The 23,858-nt window shown below is 47.2% G+C and overlaps 1 protein-coding gene across 2 annotated transcripts in view; it reads right to left on the bottom strand.

Moving 5' to 3' along the window:
* Positions 1-6: 6 nt before the first annotated feature.
* LOC309360795 (nuclear receptor ROR-beta-like) overlaps positions 7-23,858 on the bottom strand; it is a 33,532-nt gene continuing 9,680 nt past the window's right edge. Inside the window, exons 2-10 of one of the 2 annotated variants that reach the window (XM_081895684.1) lie at positions 12,516-12,601; positions 10,170-10,311; positions 9,239-9,652; positions 8,073-8,194; positions 6,952-7,084; positions 5,452-5,559; positions 4,364-4,474; positions 2,496-2,608; positions 7-1,551 (exon numbers count right to left, since the gene is read on the bottom strand). In XM_081895684.1, coding sequence (XP_081751810.1) covers positions 1,390-1,551; positions 2,496-2,608; positions 4,364-4,474; positions 5,452-5,559; positions 6,952-7,084; positions 8,073-8,194; positions 9,239-9,652; positions 10,170-10,311; positions 12,516-12,601 — 1,391 coding nt within the window. In that variant the 3' untranslated portion in view covers positions 7-1,389. The remainder of the gene's footprint in view (positions 1,552-2,495; positions 2,609-4,363; positions 4,475-5,451; positions 5,560-6,951; positions 7,085-8,072; positions 8,195-9,238; positions 9,653-10,169; positions 10,312-12,515; positions 12,602-23,858) is intronic. The other variant, XM_081895685.1, reaches the window with a different exon arrangement.

Here is a 23,858-nt window from a genome sequence, read left to right on the forward strand (position 1 = left end):
CTGTTCAATTGCTGTTTTAGGAGTTGTTTTTAAAAGCCTGGGACGGATTAATCCATTTTGCATTGCTTTCTATGGAAAAGCAGCGCGCCTTGGATTTGGAACGCTTTGGTTTTGGAACGGACTTCCGGAACGGATTAAGTTTGAGAACCAAGGTACCACTGTACTGACTTTTCGAAACATGCTTAGGGAGAAGGCAGGGGGCTAAATCTGGTCACTGCCCCACTGCCTTCTACTCAAGAGCAGAGCCACGGTCCCAATCCTGCCCTGTGCTTCCACGCCTACGGGCCTATCAGGAGCAGGGAAAACACAGAACGCAACCCACTGTATAATCTCATTTTCCAGATTATCCCCCTGCACCCGAGAACAGAACCGTGGGATTGAGGCCGAGTTTGAAAAGGACCACGAGGGTTATCGAATCGAACCCCCCACGATGCGGGGATTTCGTGTTTCGAATCCACAACCCTGAGATCAAAACTTTCGTGCCCATCTTTGCAGCTGGCAGCGGCGACACCCTCCTGCCAAACGCCCCTGAGAGGCCCCTTTCTCACTAATAATAATAATAATAATAATAATAATAATAATAATAATAATAAAATACCCCACCCATCTGGGCTGGGTTTCCCCAGCTTCTCAATCCTGTTAGCAGCACTAAGTCTCCGAAAGCGAAGCGTCGGAGATTCCTGTTCCGTCTACTGGCTGTCGACCGGAATAAGAGAGAGATCGGCCGGTCCCTGTTTCGCGCCCCCCTCGTTTCCGCCGGAGGGTCCAGCCCTCCCGGTTTGTGTGTTTAGCTGCCCCATGGCGCTCGTTTGGGGGGGAAACCCCCAAAGCAAAACGAAAAGCTACCCACAATACGCTTCGGTGTCGCCCAACAGATTTCCCCCTCTCGGCTTGAAGAAGTCCGCATCGGCCCCCTTTTCCGTCCGTGCCGTGCCGTTGAAACGTGGGGAGAATGGGGACCTAACAACAACAACAACAACAATAGCGATACTACACAAACGGTGGCGGGTTGCAGCACGTGCGAAGGCGTGCTTCCGCGGGGACGCCGCAAATCAAAACGGGAGAGGTTGACGCACAACGCAGCTTCTAGGTTCACATTCATTTCGCAAAAATAACGAGAAAAAGGGCTGCTTCCTTTTCTGAGCATCCGTCAAGGTGCAATTACATTCAAGAGCGACCACGGGCGTAAAAGGGACCGCTGCTCCGGAAAGGTCTTGCGGCCGGCCGCTGGGTTTTAAAAACACATTTTCCGGGCGAGGGGTGTGCGTGTGTCCTTTTTTAAAAATTAAAAAAGGGGATGTTGTGATCCGTAACGCCCCACCTCCCCGTCTCTCGGCTCCGCCATCCTCCAAAGTTTTTAAAGTTTTCTCCTTGCGGATTTTGGGCGTCTTAGCTGTCTCGGCCGTCGCTGTAGTGGAGCTCAGAGTTGAAGACTTCTTTGTAGAGGGGAGGAAAGTTCGTGGCGATCTCTGGGTGGATGAGGCGGAAAAACTCCAGCTTGTCTAAGTGCAAATTGCAGATGGTCTTCATCAACGGGAGTTTGGAGATAATCTATGACGATGGGGAAAGGAAGGGATCAAAGAATCGATTTTTGATTTCCAAAACCGACAAAAGAAAAACTACGAACGTCAAATTCAACATCCATACCCATTTTCTAACTTAAACCTGTTACATAATGAACTAAATTGAAATTCACCCAGTTACTCTAAACTTCTCTTTGCTGTACACAAATACAACACGATTAGAAAAATTTATATTAAAGCGTTTATATTATAAATAATATTTCAAATTCCCCTAACCCCCCCGTTCCCCATGTGTGATCTTATTTCATTTTATTTTTACTTCTTCCATCTTGTTGTGTTGGTATAACTTAACCATTGTTCAGCAGATTCTTTTATTATTTCCTTGCTTAGACCTGCATGTTTTACAGGTTATCTATTAATATTCCAGTTCCGGAACCATATATTTTTTCATATATGATATAAGAATCATTTTTTTTTGCTTTTCAGAACATGGCAACCCTAATAATAATAATAATAGTAATAATAATATACTGCCCTTCATCAAAAGATTTCAAAGTTAGGTTGCAAGATAAAGCCTTAACTTTGGCTGATGAATTCGAATTGAAAAGATACAAGGATGTTAATGGACTAAGTTAAGTTTATAAGAATTAAGATTTGGAAAGCCGTTATAAGGATATGCATGGAAATTCAACCAAGGGGAAGCGAGGAAGTCACTTAATAATTTTAATAAGTGTAATTTTAATAAGGTTATGACTTGTTTGTTTGTTTGTTTGTTTGTATGTTTTGTTTGTGCATAATTTTGTGAAACTTAATAAAAAAAATTGGGAAATAACTTTTGCTAAGGAATATAGTTTGCCTTGTCTCTGTTGGAATATTGGGGCAGTTTTCCGGTTTCTCCCCGCAGAAGAATCTCGAAACTGCCCCCTTCTCAGACCAATTTCGAAGGTACCCCGCTCCCCTCCCCAAATTTACCTTTGAGAGCCTGTCTTCGCTGCCGTTCTTCTTCTGAATCTCGTGCTGCAAAGCCAAGTAGATTTTATCCTGCAGCTTCTGTACCTTCTTGGACTCCGAGAGCCAGGGGCGATCTGGGGAACAAAACATCAGATTGCTTGGGTCGCTGCAAACTTGGCCCAGAAAGCCTCGCTTGAAAGGTAGAACGAACTTCGAAGAGCCGTTCGCTCGTGGGATGGAGGTTTTTAAGCAGAGGTTGGATGGTCATCATAGCTGTCAATGCCCCCCCCCCTTTTAAGGGAAATTCCCTTATTCCGAAGGGACACGGGTGGCGCTGTGGGTTAAACCACTGAGCCTAGGACTTGCCGATCAGAAGGTCGGTGGTTCGAATCCCCGCAATGACGGGGTGAGCTCCCGTTGCTCGGTCCCTGCTCCTGCCAACCTAGCAGTTCGAAAGCATGTCAAAGTGCAAGTAGATAAATAGGTGCCACTCCGACGGGAAGGTAAAAGGCCTTTCTGTGCGCAGCTCTGGTTCGCCAGAAGCGGCTTAGTCCTGCTGGCCACATGACCTGGAAGCTGTACGCCGGCTCCCTCGGCCAGTAAAGCGAGATGAGCGCCGCAACCCCAGAGTCGGTCACGACTGGACCTAATGGTCAGGGGTCCCTTTACCTTTACCCTTATTCCGAATAGGATTCCTCACAAGGAAAGGGAAAAGTTGATAGCTATGAAGGTCATCTGTCTCTCTCAACTCTACCATTCAATAATAATAATAATAATTGTTTATTTATATTCCGCACATCTGGCTGGGTTTCCCCAGCCACTCTGGGCGGCTCCCAACAGAATATTAAAAACATGATAAAACATCAAACATTAAAATCTTCCCTAAACAGGGCCTTCAGATGTTTTCTAAAAAGTTGTTTATTTCCTTGACATCTGCTGGAAGGGTGCCACCACCGAGAAGGCCCTTGGCCTGGTTCCCTGTAACCTCACTTCTCGCAATGAGGGAACCGCCAAAAGGCCCTTGGGAGATGGACCCCGGTGTCCGGGCTGAACGATGGGGGTGGAGACGCTCCTTCAGGTGTACTGGGCCGTTTAGGGCTTTAAAGGTGCTCAGAAACATCCTGGGAGCCAATGCAGGTCTTTCAGGACCGGTGTTATATGGTCTCGGCGGCTGCTCCCAGTCCCCAGTCCGGCTGCCACATTCTGGATTAGTTGCAGTTTCCGGGTCACCTTCTAAGGCAGCCCCATGGAGAGCACATGGCAGTAGTCCAAGCGGGAGACAACCAGAGCATGCACTCTGCAAGCATGCCACCTTTCATGCCGAACCTTTAAAATCCTTCCTTCCTTAAAAACATTTGCATCCCCATAATCTTAAAATCTGCATTGTTCAGTAGGTAGAAACCGTGCAACGGAAGCGTTTCAAAAAGGTTAACCACAAGCACCCACGAGCATGTGAGGAATTCTCAATAGACATTCAGCAGGCGCTGACTAATAATAATAATAATAATAATAATAATAATAATAATAATAATAATAATACAGCCGTACCTCGGAAGCCGAACGTCTTGCGAGTTGGAACGTTTTAGCTCCCGGACGCTGCAAACCCGGAAGCGAGTGTTCCAGTTTGCGGACGTTCTTCGGAACCCGGACGTTCGACGCTGCTTCCGATTGGCTGCTGGAGTTTCCTGCAGCCAATCGGAAGCCGTGCCTCGGTTTCCGAACGTTTTCGGAAGCCGGGCGGACGTCCGGGATGGATTCCGAGGCACGACTGCAATAATATTAGGTGGCCGTCTGCTGGCCGACAGCCAAGGGCTAACTCTGCTGGGTCAAAGCTATCAGTCCAAATCGCCCCTTTCTCGCCCTCTGATCGCCATGGGTGAGTAGCTCACCTGGAGAGAGAAGGACGGCGGCCGTGAAGAGCGCTATCTCCTCGTCGGAGAGTTGGAGCCGGCAAAGATTTCTCCCCAGCTCAAAGATGGCATTGATGAGGTCATCACAACCTGGGGCGATGGAAAAAGAAGGGGTTTGGTCACCGGGGAAATCAGGGGTCGCCGTCTACATGTCTCGATGGGCTTGTCTAAACAGAGGCAGATTTATGGACTATGCAGAATTAGATAAATTAACAGGAAGGATTCGAAACCTGCAGGATCAGAGAGGGTATGTTGTACGACTGTTGGAACTGATATGTTAAAAAATCAATAAAAATGTGTGTATATTTTAAAAAGGAGGAGGCAGATTTATGGACTATGCAGAATTCGATAAACTAACAGGAAGGATTTTAAACCTGCGGGATCAGAGATTTTTAGAGGACCAGAGTATATATATATATGAACTATTTGGAAAGTAATTGTGATGGGCAGATGGCGCTAGTAGGTCTGCAAGAAGTTTTGTAAGGTGAATTATCTGAAATATTACAAGAAAATATTACTATGAAAAGAATGATTAGTGAAGGGCAATTAAATGCAACATAGAAATTAAAACATGCAGAATAAAGAAGGGAAAATCACCAGGGGTGTTGACGGAAGTCTAAAATATTGTATAAGATGAGAGGGTATGTTGTACGACTGTTGGAACTGATATGTTAAAAAATCAATTAAAATGTGTGTATATGTGTGTGTGTGTATATATATATATATATATGCAGGTTTTGGTGTCCTTGGGTGTCTTCCCGTGTAAAAGTTGGGGTGTCTAGGCGACGTTTCGACGAGGTCTCACTCGTCATCTTCAGGTCTCACTCGTCATCTTTTACACGGGAAGACACCCGAGGACACCAAAACCTGCATTCCTGTACCCGTGAAAATCTACGAAAGCATATATATATATATATATATATATATACACACACACACACACACACACACACAAATATATACACACATTTTTATTGAATATATATATATATATATATATATATATATATATATATATATATATATATATAATAAACGGAGGCAGGTTTCTTCCCCCTGTTTCTTACCTAGAGATTTGAACATTTGCACCCCGGCGTATTTCCCCGCAAACAGCACCGTGTTGTTCAGCGGGTTGAAGGCCCGTATCATTCGGATGAGCAGGACCTCGAGGCAGCCTGACGCAAAGAGGAAACGGCAGCGGAGGAAGAGGCGAGGAGGAGGGAGGAGGAAAGGTTGGCGGGCGGAAAGGAATCCAGACCACGAATCACGGGAATTGAACCCCCATGGGGAGGAAGAAATCAAAACGAGGCGGATTTTGTTTGAGAAATGGGTGGAAAGAAAGAAGGAAGGAATAAAACGAAGTTTAGACTCTAAGAACGTTTGTTTATCTAATAGATTTACAGGCTATAAAAAAGAACTCCCCAAGTGGTCCACATTAAAACTCTAAAGATCAAATCGTTAAAAAAAATAATTCCTGCTGATTCATTTTGTCTTTGTTTATAATCCAACTATCCTCCCAGGAATTCATCAAGGTACCGTATTTTTCGCACCAGAGGACGCACTTTTCCCCCTCCAAAAATGAAGGGGAAATGTGTGTGTGTCCTATGGGGCGAATGCAGGCTTTCACTGAAGCCTGGAGAGCAAGAGGCATCGGTGCGCACCGACCCCTCTCGCTCTCCAGGCTTCAGGAAGCTCTCCGCAAGCCTTGCAAGCCTGGCGGGAGGTCCTGCGGGCTCACAAGGCTTGCGGGCAGCAGCCTGCAGCCCCGGCGAGTGTCCGCAAGCCTTGCGTGCCCGGCGGGAGGTCCCGCCGGGCGCGCGAGGCTTGGGGCAGCAGCCTGCAGCCCGAAGCATGTGGAGCTCTCCGGAGGGTGCCCCATGCTTCAGGCAGGCGTGTGCAAGGCTTGGGGCAGCAGCCGTGGCTGGGGGAGGAAATAATTTTTTTTATTCATTTCCCCCCCAAAAACAAGGTGCGTCCTATGGGCTGGTGTGCCCTATTGGACGAAAAATACGGTAAATAGTTACTTATGTACACATACCCTCTTTTCCCCGTGAAAAGAGGGACGTCCTATTCCATCCCCTCCAACGTTTCTTCCCTGAAAATAGGGACGTCCTATTCCATCCCCTCCAACGTTTCTCCCCTGAAAAGAGGGACGTCCTATTCCATCCCCTCCAACGTTTCTCCCCTGAAAAGAGGGACGTCCTATTCCATCCCCTCCAACGTTTCTTCCCTGAAAATAGGGACGTCCTATTTCATCCCCTCCAACATTTCTCCCCTGAAAAGAGGGACGTCCTTTTCCATCCCCTCCAACGTTTCTCCCCTGAAAAGAGGGACGTCCTATTCCATCCCCTCCAACGTTTCTTCCCTGAAAATAGGGACGTCCTATTTCATCCCCTCCAACATTTCTCCCCTGAAAAGAGGGACGTCCTTTTCCATCCCCTCCAACGTTTCTCCCATGAAAACAGGGATGTCCTATTCCATCCCCTCCCACATTTCTCAAAGCTATCTATGTTTTGCAATAAGCGGGCGTGTTGTTGAGACTCGCCAGTCCGGCCGCCGCCCCTCACCTGCTTTGAGGAGAATGATCTGGTCGTTTTGACAAAGATCCATGAAGCCGTCGACGCGTTTGGCGAATTCCACGACGTATTGGATGGCGTTGGAGATTTGGACCGTGCACTCGTGCCACATGGCTTCACAGCTCTGGACGGAACATGGAAGGGAAGGGCAGGGGGAAGAAGAGGGTCAAACTTTGCTTCCTGAGGCCCCAACAAGTCTCTTCGGCGCCTCCAGCGCATGAGATTTACAATGGAGCCTCCTTGTGCAAGAGCAGTCTACCTCTGCTGGGGACAAACGACAGAGAGGGCGGTTTTCTCCACCCTCTCCTGCCACCTGGGTGCGTTGGTCGTGCCAAATCGACACAAAAGCTATGCTTTATTACATGAATGATTATTATTATTCAACTATCTGATGTTTAGAAGGCAGCCCTGTTTAGGGAAGTTTCTAATGACTGATGTTTTCATGTATTTTTAATCTTTTCTTCGAAGCCGCCCAGAGTGGCTGGGAAAACCCAGCCAGATGGGCAGGGTATAAATAATAATAAAAAATAAAATAATAATAATAATAATGTATTTTTATTAAAGATTTTCTTGATTTACAGAAGTATTATTATTATCATTCTTTATTTTAGGGCGTCAGATGGCAAGGAGCCTCTGAACGTGGAAAGAGATTCAATCTCTCCTGATGATTTTAATCGGTTTTAGTACTTTAACTTTAGCGGCTGCGTGTGTTTTTTAATTGATTTTACTGTTTTGTAAACTGCTTTGAAGGATCTTCCTCTCTCTCTCTTTTGCAATCAGACAGTGTATATGTTTTATGAAATAATATAGCGAAATAAGTTTTCTGCCCTCCCTGCCCCCAAAGCGTTTGGAAAAACGAAAAGGAAAACAGGCATTGCCGCTCCGGTTTGACAAAAATACGCCAAACGGACGCAGATCAAGATTTCTAATTTAATTATGCTTTCTCTTGGCTATTATTGGATGGCAATTGAAAGTTTATTATCATAAAAAATGCCATGGTTTGTGGTCTAATGCTGAAAGGAACTTCTGGCGACGGAGGGAGGGCATGGTTGCGGCGCTTAGTCGCCTCTGAGCACCCTCGCCTTCGCCAGGGGCGAGCGGCCGGCCCGTACCTTGTTCTGCATGTTCCGGATGTCTTCCTGAGAGTAGAGGATCCAGGCCAATTTTTTCAGCTCCTCGCTGGTGTACTGAGAAGTTTCCAGGTGGGATTTGACCACGTTCTGAGCCAGCCGTTCTGCGGAGGAAATGGACACACAACAGCCGTCAAGATTTCTCCCCCTATGACTGCCAAACCGACCTTCCGAGTCACGTGCAAAACACCACAACTTTCCACGAAGCAAGGTCATTTTCTCTTTCAAACCGGGTGGCTGTAGAGTTGGTGGTTTGGCTAAGCCAAGAAGGCTGATCGCTGAAGAATGGATGCTTTTGAATTCTGGTGCTGGAGGAGACTCTTGAGAGTCCCATGGACTGCAAGAAGATCCAACCTCTCCATTCGGAAGGAAATCAGGCCTGAGTGCTGACTGGAAGGACAGATCCTGAAGCTGAGGCTCCAAGACTTTGGCCACCTCATGAGAAGAGAAGACTCCCTGGAAAAGACCCTGATGTTGGGAAAGATGGAGGGCACAAGGAGAAGGGGATGACAGAGGACGAGATGGTGGGACAGTGTTCTTGAAGCGACCAGCATGAGTTTGACCAAATTGCAGGAGGCAGTGGAAGACAGGAGGGCCTGGCATGCTCTGGTCCAGGGGGTCATGAAGAGGTAGACACGACTAAACAACTAAACAACAACAAAAAACACCACTAAGCCATAAGGGACGCGGGTGGCGCTGTGGGTTAAACCACAGAGGCTAGGACTTGCTGATCACAAGGTCAGCGGTTCGAATCCCCACGACGGGGTGAGCTCCCATTGCTCGGTCCCTGCTCCTGCCAACCTAGCAGTTCCAAAGCACGTCAAAGTGCAAGTAGATAAATAGGTACTGCTCTGGCGGGAAGGGAAACGGCGTTTCTGTGCGCTGCTCTGGTTCGCCAGAAGTGGCTTAGTCCTGCTGGCCACATGACCTGGAAGCTGTACGCTGGCTCCCTCGGCCAATAAAGCGAGATGAGGGCCGCAACCCCAGAGTCGGCCATGACTGGACCTAATGGTCAGGGGTCCCTTTACCTTTACTGCTAAGCCATACATAAGAAGAAGCATGTCAAACGTGTAAATCGTGGAACGCAAAGGTGCCCTGTGCGTTGGGAACGGGGCGAATCTGCTTAAAAGTCCACCCTGCGTACTCACCGATCTCTATCCTGGAGACGTCCGAGGCCAAATGTCCGCCTTCGATTGAGCCGTGCGGGAAAAGTCCAGGCTCCAACATCAGCTCGTAGATGGATTCTTGCTTGATGAGCTTGGCATCGCTGACGTCGATGCTGGACTGATCCGGAGACGGCTGGGCGGAGGTCAACAGGTCAAGGTTGTAGTAGCCGCCGCTGCCCTCTGGGGTCAGCGGGAAGTCAAAGAGGAAGCCGTCCGAAAGCATGGAGATGTCGTCCAGGTCAGACAGCCCGCTGCTGACGCTCGTGGTGTAGACCCTGGACAATGTCTCCGCCTCGTCCTTGGAGCCGCCGCCCTGCTCCTGGTTCTGCTGGTGCTTCTGGACCTCAGCGTAGAGGGAGTCCCGCTGCTTCTTGGACATGCGGCCAAACTTGACCGCTGCGAGACCAATGAGTGGGGGGAAGAGAGAGAGAAGGAGAAGGAGAAGGAGAAAGAGAAGAAGGTGAAGGAGAAGAAGAAGTAGAGGTCAGAAGAAGAAGAAGGAGGACAGGTCAGAAGAAGAAGTAGTAGAGGTCAGAAGGAGGAGGAGGACGACAGGTCAGAAGAAGGAGAAGGTCAGACAGAGAAGAAGAAGGACAGGTCAGAAGAAGAAGAAGTAGAGGTCAGAAGAAGAGGGAAGAAGAAGAGGAGGAGGAGGAGACGGTCAGAAGAGGAGGAAGAAGAAGAAGAAGAAGAGGAAGAGGAGGAGGAGGAAGAGGAAGAAAGAGAAGGAGAAGGAGAAGGAGAAGGAGAAGGAGTCAGAAGAGGAGGTCAGAAGAAGAAGAAGGAGAAGAGGGAGAAGAAGGAGAGGTCAGAGAGCTATCTACGTCCTTTGACATTTTCGATTTTTCTTTATTTCCCCCCTTTCTTTCCCTTTTCTCTCCCTTCCCCCCCATTTCTTGAGTCGGCGACTCACCATCGCGAGACATGCCCAGCGCCAAGCATTTCTGCAGCCGGCAATGTTGGCACCGGTTCCGGTTCGTCCGGTCGATGAGGCAGTTCCTCTGCCGCGAGCAGGAATAGGTGGCGTTATTCTGTTGGCTCCTGCGGAAAAACCCCTTTGGGAGAGAAAACGAGGGTGGAAATGAGGAAAACCGGCCGATACGGAGGAAGCTGCAGCGATTAGGGGAGACGAGGAGCAGAACATCCAAATTCTCTTTGCATTTAGAGGAGGACTTCCACTGTCCAAAACTCCGAAAAACCACACCAAACTAGCCTTTGAAATCTGCACCTCTCCGGGTTTTCCAAAACCAAACGGGTACGACGCCCGAAAGACGTATTAGTAAAAAGCATGCATAGATTGAAAATAAAGGAATGCACAACATCTTGGGGGAAATAACTTGCATGTACAGTGGCGCCTTGGTTCTCAAATGCCTTGGTTCCCAAACGCCAAAAACCCAGAAGTGGGTGTTAAGGTTTTTGAACGTTTTCTGGAAGCTGATCGTCTGTCGCGGCTGTTGGCTATTGTTTCCGGGGCGCCTGCGCCAATCAAAAGCTGCGCCTTGGTTTCTGAACATTTTAGAAGTCCAACAGACTTCCGGAATGGAATAAGTTTGGCGCTTTTGTTTTCGCTCTTTATTTGGCGCTTTTGTTTTTGAGGCTTTTTCCGTTCATTTGTTTTTGTGACTGTGCGGAACCCAGTTCAGCTACTGATGGATTGATTGATTATTGATTGATCGTGTGACTGTGGAAATGGAATAAAACCCACTATCCAAACAATGACTATCATCAGTGCAGGTAAGAAAAAAAAAAATTATCATCTACAGTACTGCCTTATTTATTTTATAGTACAGTACATTGATTACCGCTTTCATTTTATGGATCAATGGTCTCGTTAGAGAGTAAAGTTCATGTTCAATGGCTGTTTTAGGGGTTGTTTTTAAACGTCTGGAACGGATTAATCTGTTTTGCATGCCTTTCTATGGGAAAGCTTGCCTTGGTTTTGGAACGCTTTGGTTTTGGAATAGAATTTCCGGAACAGATTAAGTTTGAGAACCAAGGGACCGCTGTATTAGTAAAAAGCATGCGTAGATTGAAAATAATGGAATCCACGACATCTCGGAGGAAACAACTTGCATGTACAGCTGCAGTCGAAATTATTCGACTCCTCATTGCAAATCGGGGTGATTATCCAAATTTACAGGCTTCCTGCTGTTTGCAAAGAGCCAATCCAAGTTGGTTTTCAGCCGGATTTGGGAGAATTACTCGAAGCTTCTGTTGCATCGAACAATTTCCGTGGCTTTTGTTCGATTTGCTCATTGCAATCAGCTGAAAAGTCTGTACATTTGGATAGTCAACCTGATTTGCAATGGCCGTTGAATAATTTCAACGGCGACTACATGTGTACTGTATTTTTCGCCCCATAGGGCGCACCAGCCCATAGGGCGCACCTAGGGTTTTTTGGGGGGGGGATAAAGAATTTTTTTTGGGGGGGGGAATAAAGCCCAAGCTTCCCCCGACCCCAGAACAGGCTGCTATCTGCAAACCTTGGGAGCCGTGGAAAGTCGCGCCGGTCTCCCCAAGCTTGCGGATATGTTCCCGAAGCCCGGAGCGCATGGCTCAGCGCGCCCCAGGCTTCGGGATGCAGGCAGCTCCCACCGCCAGCCTCCAAACCAGGTCGGGGAACAGCAGGAAGGCGCGCTCCGCCTCCCCGCTGTCCTCCGAGCTTGTGGGGCTGGCGGTGGGGAGAAGCGCAGGTCAGGTTTGGAGGCTGCTATACGCAAGCCTTGGGAGCCCGACGGAAACTCCTGCGGAGCTCTCAAGGCTTGCGAATAGCTTCCTGAAGCCTGGAGAGCGAGAGGGGTCAGTGCGTACCGACTCCTCTCGCTCTCCAGGCTTCAGCGAAAGCCTGCATTCGCCCCATAGGACACACACACATTTCCCCTTCATTTTTGGAGGGGGAAAAGTGCGTCCTATAGGGCAAAAAATACGGTATGTCAGGAGCAAAATGTACTCAGACGATGGCAAACTTTTGTGAGGACTTTTAGAAAAATTATTGCACGCTTCTTTTCCTCTTCCCTCCTCCCAGCTTTTTCCTTTTGTGCCGTGCCTTTTGCATCGCAAATTTAATTTAAATATCGTGAAAGCCTGCTCTGGGTTGTTGCTGATTTTGTTGTTGTTAAGATCAGAGAGGAAAATGTTGCTATAAATAAGCAAACACTTTGAGGGGTGCAAATTTCGTGCGGGGGACGGGCCTGATTTGGCAGCTGCCATCTTCCTACTCGAAATCCCTCTTTCTCTCTCTCTTGCACACAAAACTCACTTTGCACCCTTCGCAGGTGATCACGCCGTAGTGGATTCCCGACGACTTGTCGCCGCATATTTTACAAGGAATGACCTCGATTTGCGCTGGGGAAAGAAGAAAGAGACAGAGAAAAACCACGTTAATTTTCCACCTTGGCAACAACAACAATGACAACAAATGCATTTTTGAAAAGGTGCAGTGCAGGCGAGCGCAACTTTTATTTAGAAAAGGCCGTTTGCAAAGGAGAGGTCTCTGCCCAACCTGCTTGCATTCGCACGTTTCGACGGGAATCACCAGCGAGCAGTTTCGTATTTTGAGTTACGCCGTTTCACAGAACCGAAAACCCAGTCACAAAAGTTGTTGAGATTTTAAAAACCCCAAAAAAGTTTTTTAGCTAAGATAGATAGATGATAGGTAGATAGATAGATAGATAGATAGATAGATAGATAGATAGATAGATGGATGGATAGATAAATAGATAGATAGATAGATAGATAGTAGATAGATAATGGATAGATAGACTGATAGATAGATAGATAGATAGATAGATAGATAGATCATCTATCTATCTATATCTATCTATCTATCTATCTATCTATCTATCTATCTATCTATCTATCTATCATCTATCTATCTATCATCTATCTATCTATCATCTATCTATCTATCTATCATCTATCTATCTATCTATCTATCTATCTATCTATCTATCTATCTATCTATCATCTATCTATCTATCTATCATCTATCTATCTATCTATCTATCTCTATCATCTACAGTGGTACCTTGGAAGACGAATGCCTCATAAGACGAAAAACTCGCAAGACGAAAGAGTTTTTCGTTTTTTGAGTTGCTTCGCAAGATGAATTTCCCTATGGGCTTGCTTAGCAAGATGAAAACGTCTTGCAAGTTTGTTTCCTTTTTTTAGCCTTTTTTGAGGTTTTTGAAGACTTGGGTGATTTTTGAAGCTTTTCCAAAACTTCTTTTGCAGCCATTTGGTAAGTTAAACTTTTAAAACTTTTTTTAGGGTTTTTGGATTTTGGGTTGGAATCCGTGCTTCGCAAGACGAAAAATTCGCAAGACGAAAAAAACTCGCAGAATGAATTAATTTCGTCTTGCGAGGTACCACTGTATTACTTTTCCTGGTCTGGGAGGGCTGTAATACACATAATACGTGAGCCCCAAACCCACCTATATCTGCCACGCCAAAACCTGTGGCCATTTCTAAGCGACTCTCCTTGATTTTATTAATTGCATCTTACACTTAGCTACGGCTCAGGGGTGACGCTAGGACAGGGCCCTAGAACAATTTCGTGCGGAGCTCCCCCACCTTTTCCCCACCCCAGAAAAAAATAAATAAAAAGCACTGATCGCCCGGGATTTTGGAAAGCAAGACGGAGAATCGCCACGAATATTCGGATCAGACAGCAAGAAGAAACATAATTGTGGATAGGGGCTATCTAAATGAATGGTTCTTATTAGTCTGAGTAGCACTGAATTAAAAACAAAAGAGGAATGGAAATGGGTAAAATTGATGGTAATTGCAGCCAGACTGGTTATAGTGAATAACTGGAAAAATGCAGAAGAGTTAGGGGTGAACCAATGGAGGGGAAAACTGAATAATATTATAATTTTAGAATATGAAGATATACACATGGTTTGAGGTCAGTGAGAAAGAGGAGGATTGTTTTGAGAAGATATTGAATTATTTGGGTAGGTTTGAACAATTTGGGGCAGGTAAAATGCTAAAAGTTAAATAAACCTTGTGGAGGGAGGAGTGTTAACATATATAAAATTGTACATATGGTTGATTTGAATATGTTATTATGGATTATGTATATACAATGTATCAGCCACCTGGGGGGTTTAACTGTTTGTGTTTTGGTTGTGGGTAAAAAATAAAAAATTTAAACATTAAAAAAGAATATAATAATAATAATAATAATAATAATAATAATAATAATAATAATAATAAATTTATTTATACCCTGCCCATCTGGCTGGCTTTCCCCAGCTGTTCTGGGTGGCACCCAACAAACTATTGAAATACAACAATTCATCAAATATTATACGATACAATAATTCACTTCCTTCCCAGAAGAGGGCAGTCAGGGACTTTCAACAGATTACACAGATTTCAATCTGCCAACGAGTAAACCATCCCATAATTGCGCTGGCCGTGTTGGCTGGGCGGATGTGATTCGAATCAAATCGATTCAAATCGCTAGTCAGGAAGACCCGATTCAAATCATTCTTTTTTTTACAGAAAGGCAATCTCGGCTAAAGCATCATTGACAGAGGACCATGCAGCCTTTCTCCACCTGCGGGTCCCCAGATGTTGTGGGACTACAACTCCCATCACCCCTAGCTAGCAAGGCCAGAGCTCAGGGATGATGGGAGTTGTATTCTGACAACATCTGGAGACCCGCAGGTGGAGAACCACCGAGCTAAGAGGATAGAGGGGAAGCTCTTCCATAGAGTCTGCATTAGGCCCTCCAGATGTTTCGAGACTACAAATCCCATCATCCCTGACCACTGGTCCTGCTAGCAAGGGATCATGGGAGTTGTAGTCTCAAAAGATCTGGTTGTGTAAGCTGAGCTTCAGCCAGCGGTTCTCAACCTGTGGGTCCCCAGATGTTGTGGGACTACAACTCCCATCACCCCTAGCTAGCAAGGCCAGAGCTCAGAGTCCCGAAGTTTTTGTTGTGGAGCCAGGCTCCGGCACACAGGTTCTTCTGAGCGCGTGCAGAGTGCCTTTCCCACCCCACAAGAAACTGCACAACACACGAAAGTCCTTCTGAAAACCGCAGAGGAAATTATTCCAGCCTCAACGCAGGGAGAAATACTTTCCACTCGGGCGTAGCTTGTTGTCGAGCGCGAGAGTGAATCACTCCGAGAAGGAAGTGGTGAGATAAATATATTTAAAATCACTGTCTCTTCCTCCTCTGCAAAGAAAGCTTCCTATTACGAGATCCTTCAGAGCCGGTCCTGCTGTTGTCTTGTTCTGCAAAACGCCGCGCGCCCATTTCACAGGCGGCAAAACTGAGGCAGGAACTGAAAGCTTGCTCTCTGGCTGCTTGAACTCTTTTTCCCAGCGGGGGGCAAACCTAAAATAATGCCGCAAAAGGATTTTTTCACAATGGAGACGTCTGTGCATACCAAGTGGAACTGGTCCTGAAAATCTCTCTCTCTGTTTGAGTACCTGCTGACTTTGAAAGTTTTCCCCCAAGTGTTTTGTGACTTCCCTGGTTTTGTAGCTGAGCTGGAACCGGTCTGTGACCGAAATAATAAATTTGTCCGTTCAATGCTGCAAAAGCTTCGCCGTTCCGCTACCAACGCCCGCCCTGCGAGTTCTCCGCTCTAGGAAATGTTTGCAGGGTATGAAAAAACTCAGTGTTAAAAAAAAAATGTTAGAAAGCAAATCAGATTTGACCGGGCGTTTCTTTTGCGACAAAGTAAAGCCATTGATTAGAATATGCAGCGTAAAAACTGGAGTTTTTGGGGAACCATGGAAGGCGGGCAAGTCGTAGCCAGGGGAGTGATGCATTGCTAAATCTGAATTGTTCGTTAAAAAGAAAATTATGCAATAAGAACAAGCAGGGTTGCGGATCTGGGAAAGGCAATACCCGGATTGAGCAACACAGAAAGAAAATTAACTTTTCTTCTTTCTTTCGGAAATAATTTTTATTCGATTTTACAAGTGTGGAGTTCTAACAATGGCAAATGAATCTCGACTTCCCGCCATCTTATTGTCAATCTTTTCGACTGCATATTATTTCAATGAAGAACGGGGAAGTTTTAAAATATTTTATTTAGGAGACCGCTGTAAGCAGATGAAAACATCTACAGGATTCTAATAACGCGTGCAAATATGGAAAGATATGGAACGTGGATTGTGAAATAAAATCAACTTTCGATAGTAGGAGACTAGCAATATTTTTTTGGGGTCGCCTAAGACATCCTTTCTCCCCAGATCCCTAGCCCCCCCCCCAATTTTCCTGGCTTTGCACGGGAAATTGGGAAATCCAGATTTTCGTGATTTTTGGGAGGCTGGTGTGGAAATGCAAGGGTCGGTTGAAACATGCCCCCCCCCAAAGTATGGCAAGAGAAATTATTCGATTATATAGAATTAGCTAGAATGACAGATGCAACTGGAGTTAAGTCCAAACGAAAATTTCAAAAGGAACGGCGAAAATACTGAGAACACCTTAAAAAAAAAGTCCCCTCAAATGGTTTGGATTAACTTCTACGGTGCAAAAACTGGAAACGGAAAGGAAAATAAGCGAAATAAGATGGAAACAGTTTGCCCAAAAATGAAAATGTTGAGGATGAAGGAAGTCAAACTGGAAGGAAAGAAGGACTGAAATATTGTATTGTTCATTATAAGTTCTGTTTTTGTACTGGTATTGCTTGTTTTGCTGTTTTTCATTTTATTTCTTTTTTCTCTGTTCTTTGCTATTTTTATGTTCCGTTGCACCGACGTGCTATAAAATATAATAAATATTTAAGGAAAGAAAAGAAACACACAACCGCTCGGTTTCCCAACATAGCCCCAAAGCCTCAGTTTTTGTTTTTGTTGTTACCAAAGGCTTGAAACTTCCTTGGGGTTATATAACCGCCATCTGCTAAACATATCCCAGACATGTGGCCAGGATCCGAGGAGGGAAGGCGGGGCTGCCCAAACCAGGCTCAACCATTGGCTCTTGGCCCCCGGGTCGTTGACTCACGGCCCGTGGCCATTGGCCGCCGAACCCGTCCGTCAAGCCCGTGCCAAAGCACGCACCAAGTCACCCTGTCCCACTGACATACTTTCCTCTGCAAAAAAAATATAATTGAAGAAAGCAGTTGTGTAACAAGCATGCATCTGTCAGCTGTCTCTACGACTCCTCCTGAAACAGTGGGGAGAGGAGGAGCGGCTTGCAAATCTTTATTATTATTATTATTATTATTATTATTATTATTATTATTATTCAAAATTAAAACAAAACGCATTATCCAGAAACATATCATCCTTATTTTTTCCTCCATTTCCCCACCCTCCCACACAAATCAGGGATGATGGGAGTTGTAGTCCCAAAACAGCTGGAGGGCCAGAGTTTGGCCGCCACTGCTCTAGAGCAGGCATGGCCAAACTCGGCCTTCCAGATGTTTCGGGACTACAACTCCCATCATCGCTAGCTAACAGGACCAGCGGTCAGGGATGATGGGAGTTGTAGTCCCAAAACAGCTGGGGGGCCGAGTTTGCCTATGCACTGTCCGGGGGCAACAGTGACCGTAAAAAAGCAGTGGATCTTGGAGATACGTGGGTTAACAACAATAATAATAATGAGAAGTGATGCAGTATTCTGCCTCCATCAGCGCCCATTCATGAACTTACGCACATGAATCAAGAGATATCTCGTTCCCACTACTATCCAGAAGTTTAAATTTCCAAGAAGGAGGTGGAGGACGAATCATAAAATGGGATAGTCAGAAGGGACCCTGGCGGTCATCTAGTTGAACCCGCTGAAATGCAGGAAACTCAACTAAGGCACCAACTCCTTCAACCCTGGTGGTTCATCCCTTGAAGGACACATTCATGTAAAAACACGCTGATTCCCGGACCGTCCGCGGGCCGAATTGAGAAGGCGACTGGGCCGGATCCGGCCCCCGGGCCTCAGTTTGCCTACCCATGCTATAAGCCAAGTCCTGGCTTGAGAGCAGTACATGTGAAAAGGATCTAGGAGTCTTGGTTGACCACAAACTTGACATGAGCCAACAGTGTGACGCGGCAGCTAAAAAAGCCAATGCAATTCTGGGCTGCATCAATAGGAGTATAGCATCTAGATCAAGGGAAGTAATAGTGCCACTGTATTCTGCTCTGGTCAGACCTCACCTGGAGTACTGTGTCCTGTTCTGGGCACCACAGTTCAAGAAGGACACTGACAAACTGGAACGTGTCCAGAGGAGGGCAACCAAAATGGTCAAAGGCCTGGAAACGATGCCTTATGAGGAACGGCTAAGGGAGCTGGGCATGTTTAGCCTGGAGAAGAGGAGGTTAAGGGGTGATATGATAGCCATGTTCCAATATATAAAAGGAGGTCACATAGAGGAGGGAGAAAGGTTGTTTTCTGCTGCTCCAGAGAAGCGGACACGGAGCAATGGATCCAAACTACAAGAAAGAAGATTCCACCTAAACATTAGGAAGAACTTCCTGACAGTAAGAGCTGTTTGACAGTGGAATTTGCTGCCAAGGAGTGTGGTGGAGTCTCCTTCTTTGGAGGTCTTTAAGCAGAGGCTTGACAACCATATGTCAGGAGTGCTCTGATGGGGTTTCCTGCTTGGCAGGGGGTTGGACTCGATGGCCCTTGGGGTCTCTTCCAACTCTATGATTCTATGATACATTCATGTAAAAACCCTACCCATGCTATAAGCCAAGTCCTGTGTTCGAATTATGCCTACTGACGGCCAAGAGGTTTGTGTCTCATAAGATCTCCACCCTCCTTTGTTTACAGCCGTGGCTAAGGATCGGGGCAGATTTGGTTTTCTGCTGGCGGGTGGGGAGGAGAGAGAAGGATGAGGCAAAGTGAGAGCTGGGAGGATGAGTCGGCGGGCGAGTTGCCTGGCACGCCCTCGACTGCTTGTGGCAACCCCGGAGGAATGCGGTTCGTCCGCCGCAGCCGGCTAAGGGCACTGCCTGCAGCCAACAAACCTTTTTGGGCGTGCCGGATTTACGTATAAGCTAAACAAGCCATAGCTTAGCTCCTCACTCTCTTGCCCCCCCAATTCACTATTAATAAAAGTAAAGGGACCCCCTGACCATTAGGTCCAGTCATGGCCGACTCTGGGGTTGCGGCGCTCATCTCGCTTTATTGGCCGAGGGAGCCGGTGTACAGCTTCCGGGTCATGTGGCCAGCAGGACTAATCTGCTTCTGGTGAACTAGAGCAGCGCACGGAAACGCCGTTTACCTTCCCGCCGGAGCGGTACCTATTTATCTACTTGCACTTTGACGTGCTTTAGAACTGCTAGGTGGGCAGGAGCAGGGACCGAGCAACGGGAGCTCACCCCGTTGCAGGGATTCAAACCGCCGACCTTCTGATCAGCAAGCCCTAGGCTCAGTGGGACAAATGTAAAGGTAAAGGTAAAGAGACCCCTGACCATTAGGTCCAGTCGTGGCTGACTCTGGGGTTGCGGTGCTCATCTCGCTTTATTGGCTGAGGGAGCCGGCGTACAGCTTCCGGGTCATGTGGCCAGCAGGACTAAGCCGCTTCTGGCGAACCAGAGCAGTGCATGGAAACGCCATTTACCTTCCCGCCGGAGCAGTACCTATTTATCTACTTGCACTTTGACGTGCTTTCGAATTGCTAGGTGGGCAGGAGCAGGGACCGAAGAACGGCAGCTCACCCCCTTGCGGGGATTCGAACCCTTTACCTTTAAATGATATTTAGCAGAATACACAAGGAAGGTTTTGAAAGGGCAAAAGTTAGCTTAGCTAAGTAAAATACGTCCCCAAACATTATCTGTAGTTCAGTTGTATAAATAGCTTGCAACATAATTTGTCGTTGTTGCTACTTTGTTTTTCATTGTGACAAAGTAATAATAATAAATGAAATAAAAATAAAGATAACGTTGGCTTTTGCCACACCGCTGAGGCGCCCGAATGAACAACCTGATTGCAAGTGGGAGAGGAAGAGGAAGAGAGAGAGAGAAAGAGAGAGAGAGAGAGAGAGAGAGAGAGAGAGAGAGAGAGAGAGAGAGATGCGCAGAACAGCAACTCATGCAGAGACACAGCAGGGGAAACTCCTCTGGAGGTTTCAGCGCAGATCTCGGTGCCGGGCGCAACGGGACCCATTGATTGGTCCAGATGTGGGGCAGGGGGAGAGACACAGCCAAAGGGGAATGAGGACAGGAAGATCTCATATGACCGGCCCCCCAGGAGTTACCCCTCTCTCGACGTCATTAAACTTCGGCAAGCGCCGGGAACCCAGGGGAGAGACACAACGTCCTTTCCGTTTCCACACAGGGCGCCGTGGTTAATTAACCGGCTGAATTCTTGGGGGCAAATGAGGTCGCTGGCCCACGATGCTTTGCAGAGGATGCGGTCGATGCTGCGGAATGAGGGCAACACCAGGGAGCTCCAATTAGGATCTGGACCCTGCTTACTCCCCGAAGGGGGAAACCGGCGGGGATCCGGGAAGGCGAGAGTCAAGGGGTGGGCCGAGGAAGAGGGAGATGGAGCGGCGTCCCAGCTGGGGCGGAAGAACGACTCAGAGCCCTGTTGGTTCCTGAGGATGACGGCGCTTCTCTGTAGCCACGCCCATGCTGTGCCAAAACCCCGCCCATAAGGGGCCACGCTCCCTTCCGGCGGGTACCACCAAAGCGGTGCTTGCGTAATATGGGGAAATGCCGCTTGTGGACCCAAGGTGAGCTAGATCAGGCAAAACAGATTCCTCCAAAGGAATCGCAGAATCGTAGGGTTGGCTGGGGTTAGGGGCGGAGAAGCAAGACGCACAGGCTGAGGTTCGAGGCGAACTGGGGTTAGGAGAGAGACGAACCGGGGTTTGGGAAGAGAGATGAACCAGGGTTAGGAGAGAGATGGACTGGGGTTAGGAGAGAGACAAATTGGGGTTGAGAGAGAGACAAACCAGGGTTAGGAGAGAGACGAACTGGCGTAAAGAGACAGACGAACCGGGGTTAGGAGAGAGACAAGTTGGGGTTAAGAGAAAGATGAACAGGGGTTAGGAGAGAGATGAACAGGGGTTAGGGGGGAGATGAACTGGGGTTAGGAGAGAGACAAACCAGGGTTAGGAGAGAGACGAACTGGCGTAAAGAGACAGACGAACCGGGGTTAGGAGAGAGACAAGCTGGGGTTAAGAGAAAGATGAACCTGGGTTAGGAGAGAGATGAACTGGGGTTAGGGGGGAGATGAACTGGGGTTAGGAGAGAGACAAACCAGGTTTAGGAGACAGACGAACTGGGGTGGGGAGAGAGACAAGCTGGGGTTAGGGGGGAGATGAACCTGGGTTAGGAGAGAGACGAACTGGGGTTAGGGGAGAGACGAACCGGGGTTGGGAGAGAGATGAACTGGGGTTAGGGGGGAGACGAACCGGGGTTAGGGGAGAAGTGAACCGGGGTTAGGAGTTTCAGCAGAAGGAGGATGGTGACGAAGACATGGAAGGGAGGAGAAGACAGAACTCTCTGAACCTGCACACAAAGGCTTGGACTCAAAATTTGTTAAATAAGGAGGAGGAAGCGGGGGAAAGGGGGTAGAGGCAGAGAAGGGCCGCTTTGAGAGATGGGAGGGCCGTTGGGGGCCGTAATCCCACAGGATCACACCTGCGCCTGCTGCAGGAATAAACCGAGTTTCTGCACCCAGGAAATCCACCCCCCCCTCCGCGTACAGAAATCCCGAAAGCCTCATTGCTTCTCTCGCCCCTTTTCTCTTCCTGAAAAGTGTGCCTTCGTTCAGACTGGGAATGACACGATTTAACTTTCCTTTTGAACCATGTTTCTAGTCCTCAAGCGTCGCAAATGTCCCATTTCTGCCAAACGCGAAGGCTGCAGAGTCAGACTGCCTGAGAGCCTCCTTCTCTTTCCTAGCTCCTCTTCTGGGGTTCAATGCGGCGCAACCCCATAGGGACTAGAAACTTGGTTTTGAAGTGGAGATTCCCAAAGCTGTGATGTCTAAGTGTTGGGTGGCAAAGCATCGAGTGTCCCCAACATATTGACATCGTATAATGGAATAAGATAAGAGCCCCATGGATCAGGCCGCAGTCTCCTCCTCCACAGACCTTGGAGAGAGCTCAGTCAGTAGAAAAACGAGATTCTCCACCTCAAGGTCGTGAGTTTGAGCCCCGCGTTGGGCAAAAGATTCCTCCACTGCCGTGGGGTTGGACTAGATGACCCCTGGGTCCCTTCCCTTCGCCCAGTTCTCTGCAAAAGCCGTCTAGTTTGGTGGCCTCAAGTAGCAGGGAGTTCCACAGCTCAAGGATGGACGAGTCCTTTCTTTTATCAGCCCCGAATTTTCCAGCACGGACGTCCAAGATTTCTTGGGGTTATGAGACGAGGAGAAAAACCTTTCTCTTTCTCCGTGCCAGGCCTCATTTAATAAACTTCCCAATGGTGCAAGCTTTCCTCATATCGCAGTTGCCCAATTCCAGAGATTCTTTCGGCTGCCCTTGCGTCAGGATTTGCATGATTTGTGCAAGACGCAGAATTCCCGGCTCCTGGGCAGGATCTGCAGAAAGCCTCGCCTGTTAAGATTTCCTTGCAAATCGTTTCTCTCGCTCTTCTTCCTACGCTGCTCTCTGACGTTTTCACAACAACCTTATCAGGTAGGCTGGGCCAAGAGAAAGAAGCGCCGTCGAGCGCTCTACGCCACGCAGCCTTGGAAAAACCCTCCCCAAACTCAAATCTCCATCAGCTATTGATGACCGTGAGTGAATTATTACATTACAGTGGCACCTTGGTTCTCAAACGCCTTGGTACTCAAACAACTTGGAACCCAAACGCTGCAAACCCGGAAGTGTTCCAGTTGGCAAACTTTTTTTGGAAGCGGAACATACTCCGTTTTGAGTGTTACACTGAGGTCTGTCTGTTTTTGCTATTTATTTTGCAGTTTTGTGGCTCTTTTTGTTTGTTTTTGTGACTGCGTGGATCCCAGTTCAGCTACTGATGGATCGATTGTGTGACTGCAGTACATTGTTTATTGCTTTCATTTTATGGATCAATGATCTCGTAAGATAGTAAAATTCATGTTAAATTGCTGTTTTAGGGGTTGTTTTTAAAAGCCTGGAACGGATTAATCCGTTTTGCATTGCTTTCTATGGGAAAGCGAGCCTCGGTTTTGGAACGCTTTGGTTTTGGAACAAACTTCCGGAACGGATTAAGTTTGAGAACCAAGGTACCACTGTACTGACTTTTCAAAACAATTGCCAGCACGCTTAGGGAGAAGGCAGGGGGCTAAATCTGATCACTGCCCCACGGCTGTGTCCCGCTGCCTTCTACTCAGCCAGCATGACCAATGGTTAGGGCCAGGGCCGGATTTAGGTTTGATGCGGCCCTCAGCTCCTGAAAGTAACGGGGCCATTTCTATGTCCAGCTGTCCTTTGTCCACAACAAATTGTCACAGTTTTTTGTGTTGAATATATGCTGTATGGTCATTGATGGACCTAAAAGGCATCTCAAGCCATTTGCACGTAACAGAATATGTATTTTATCAAGGTAATTGTGGAAGTGAAATACAATTAAGACAAAGTATATTCATAGTGAGATAATTCTTAAGCACCAACTTAAAATGATTTTTTATTCGGAACAAACTGAATAATGCAAACACCTTGGAATCTGGCGATAGCAAAAGGTCCTTTAGAAACACAGTTTA

The sequence above is a fragment of the Podarcis melisellensis genome (genome assembly GCF_964234715.1).
Source record: "Podarcis melisellensis genome assembly, chromosome: 18".
NCBI classification, from domain to species: domain Eukaryota; kingdom Metazoa; phylum Chordata; class Lepidosauria; order Squamata; family Lacertidae; genus Podarcis; species Podarcis melisellensis.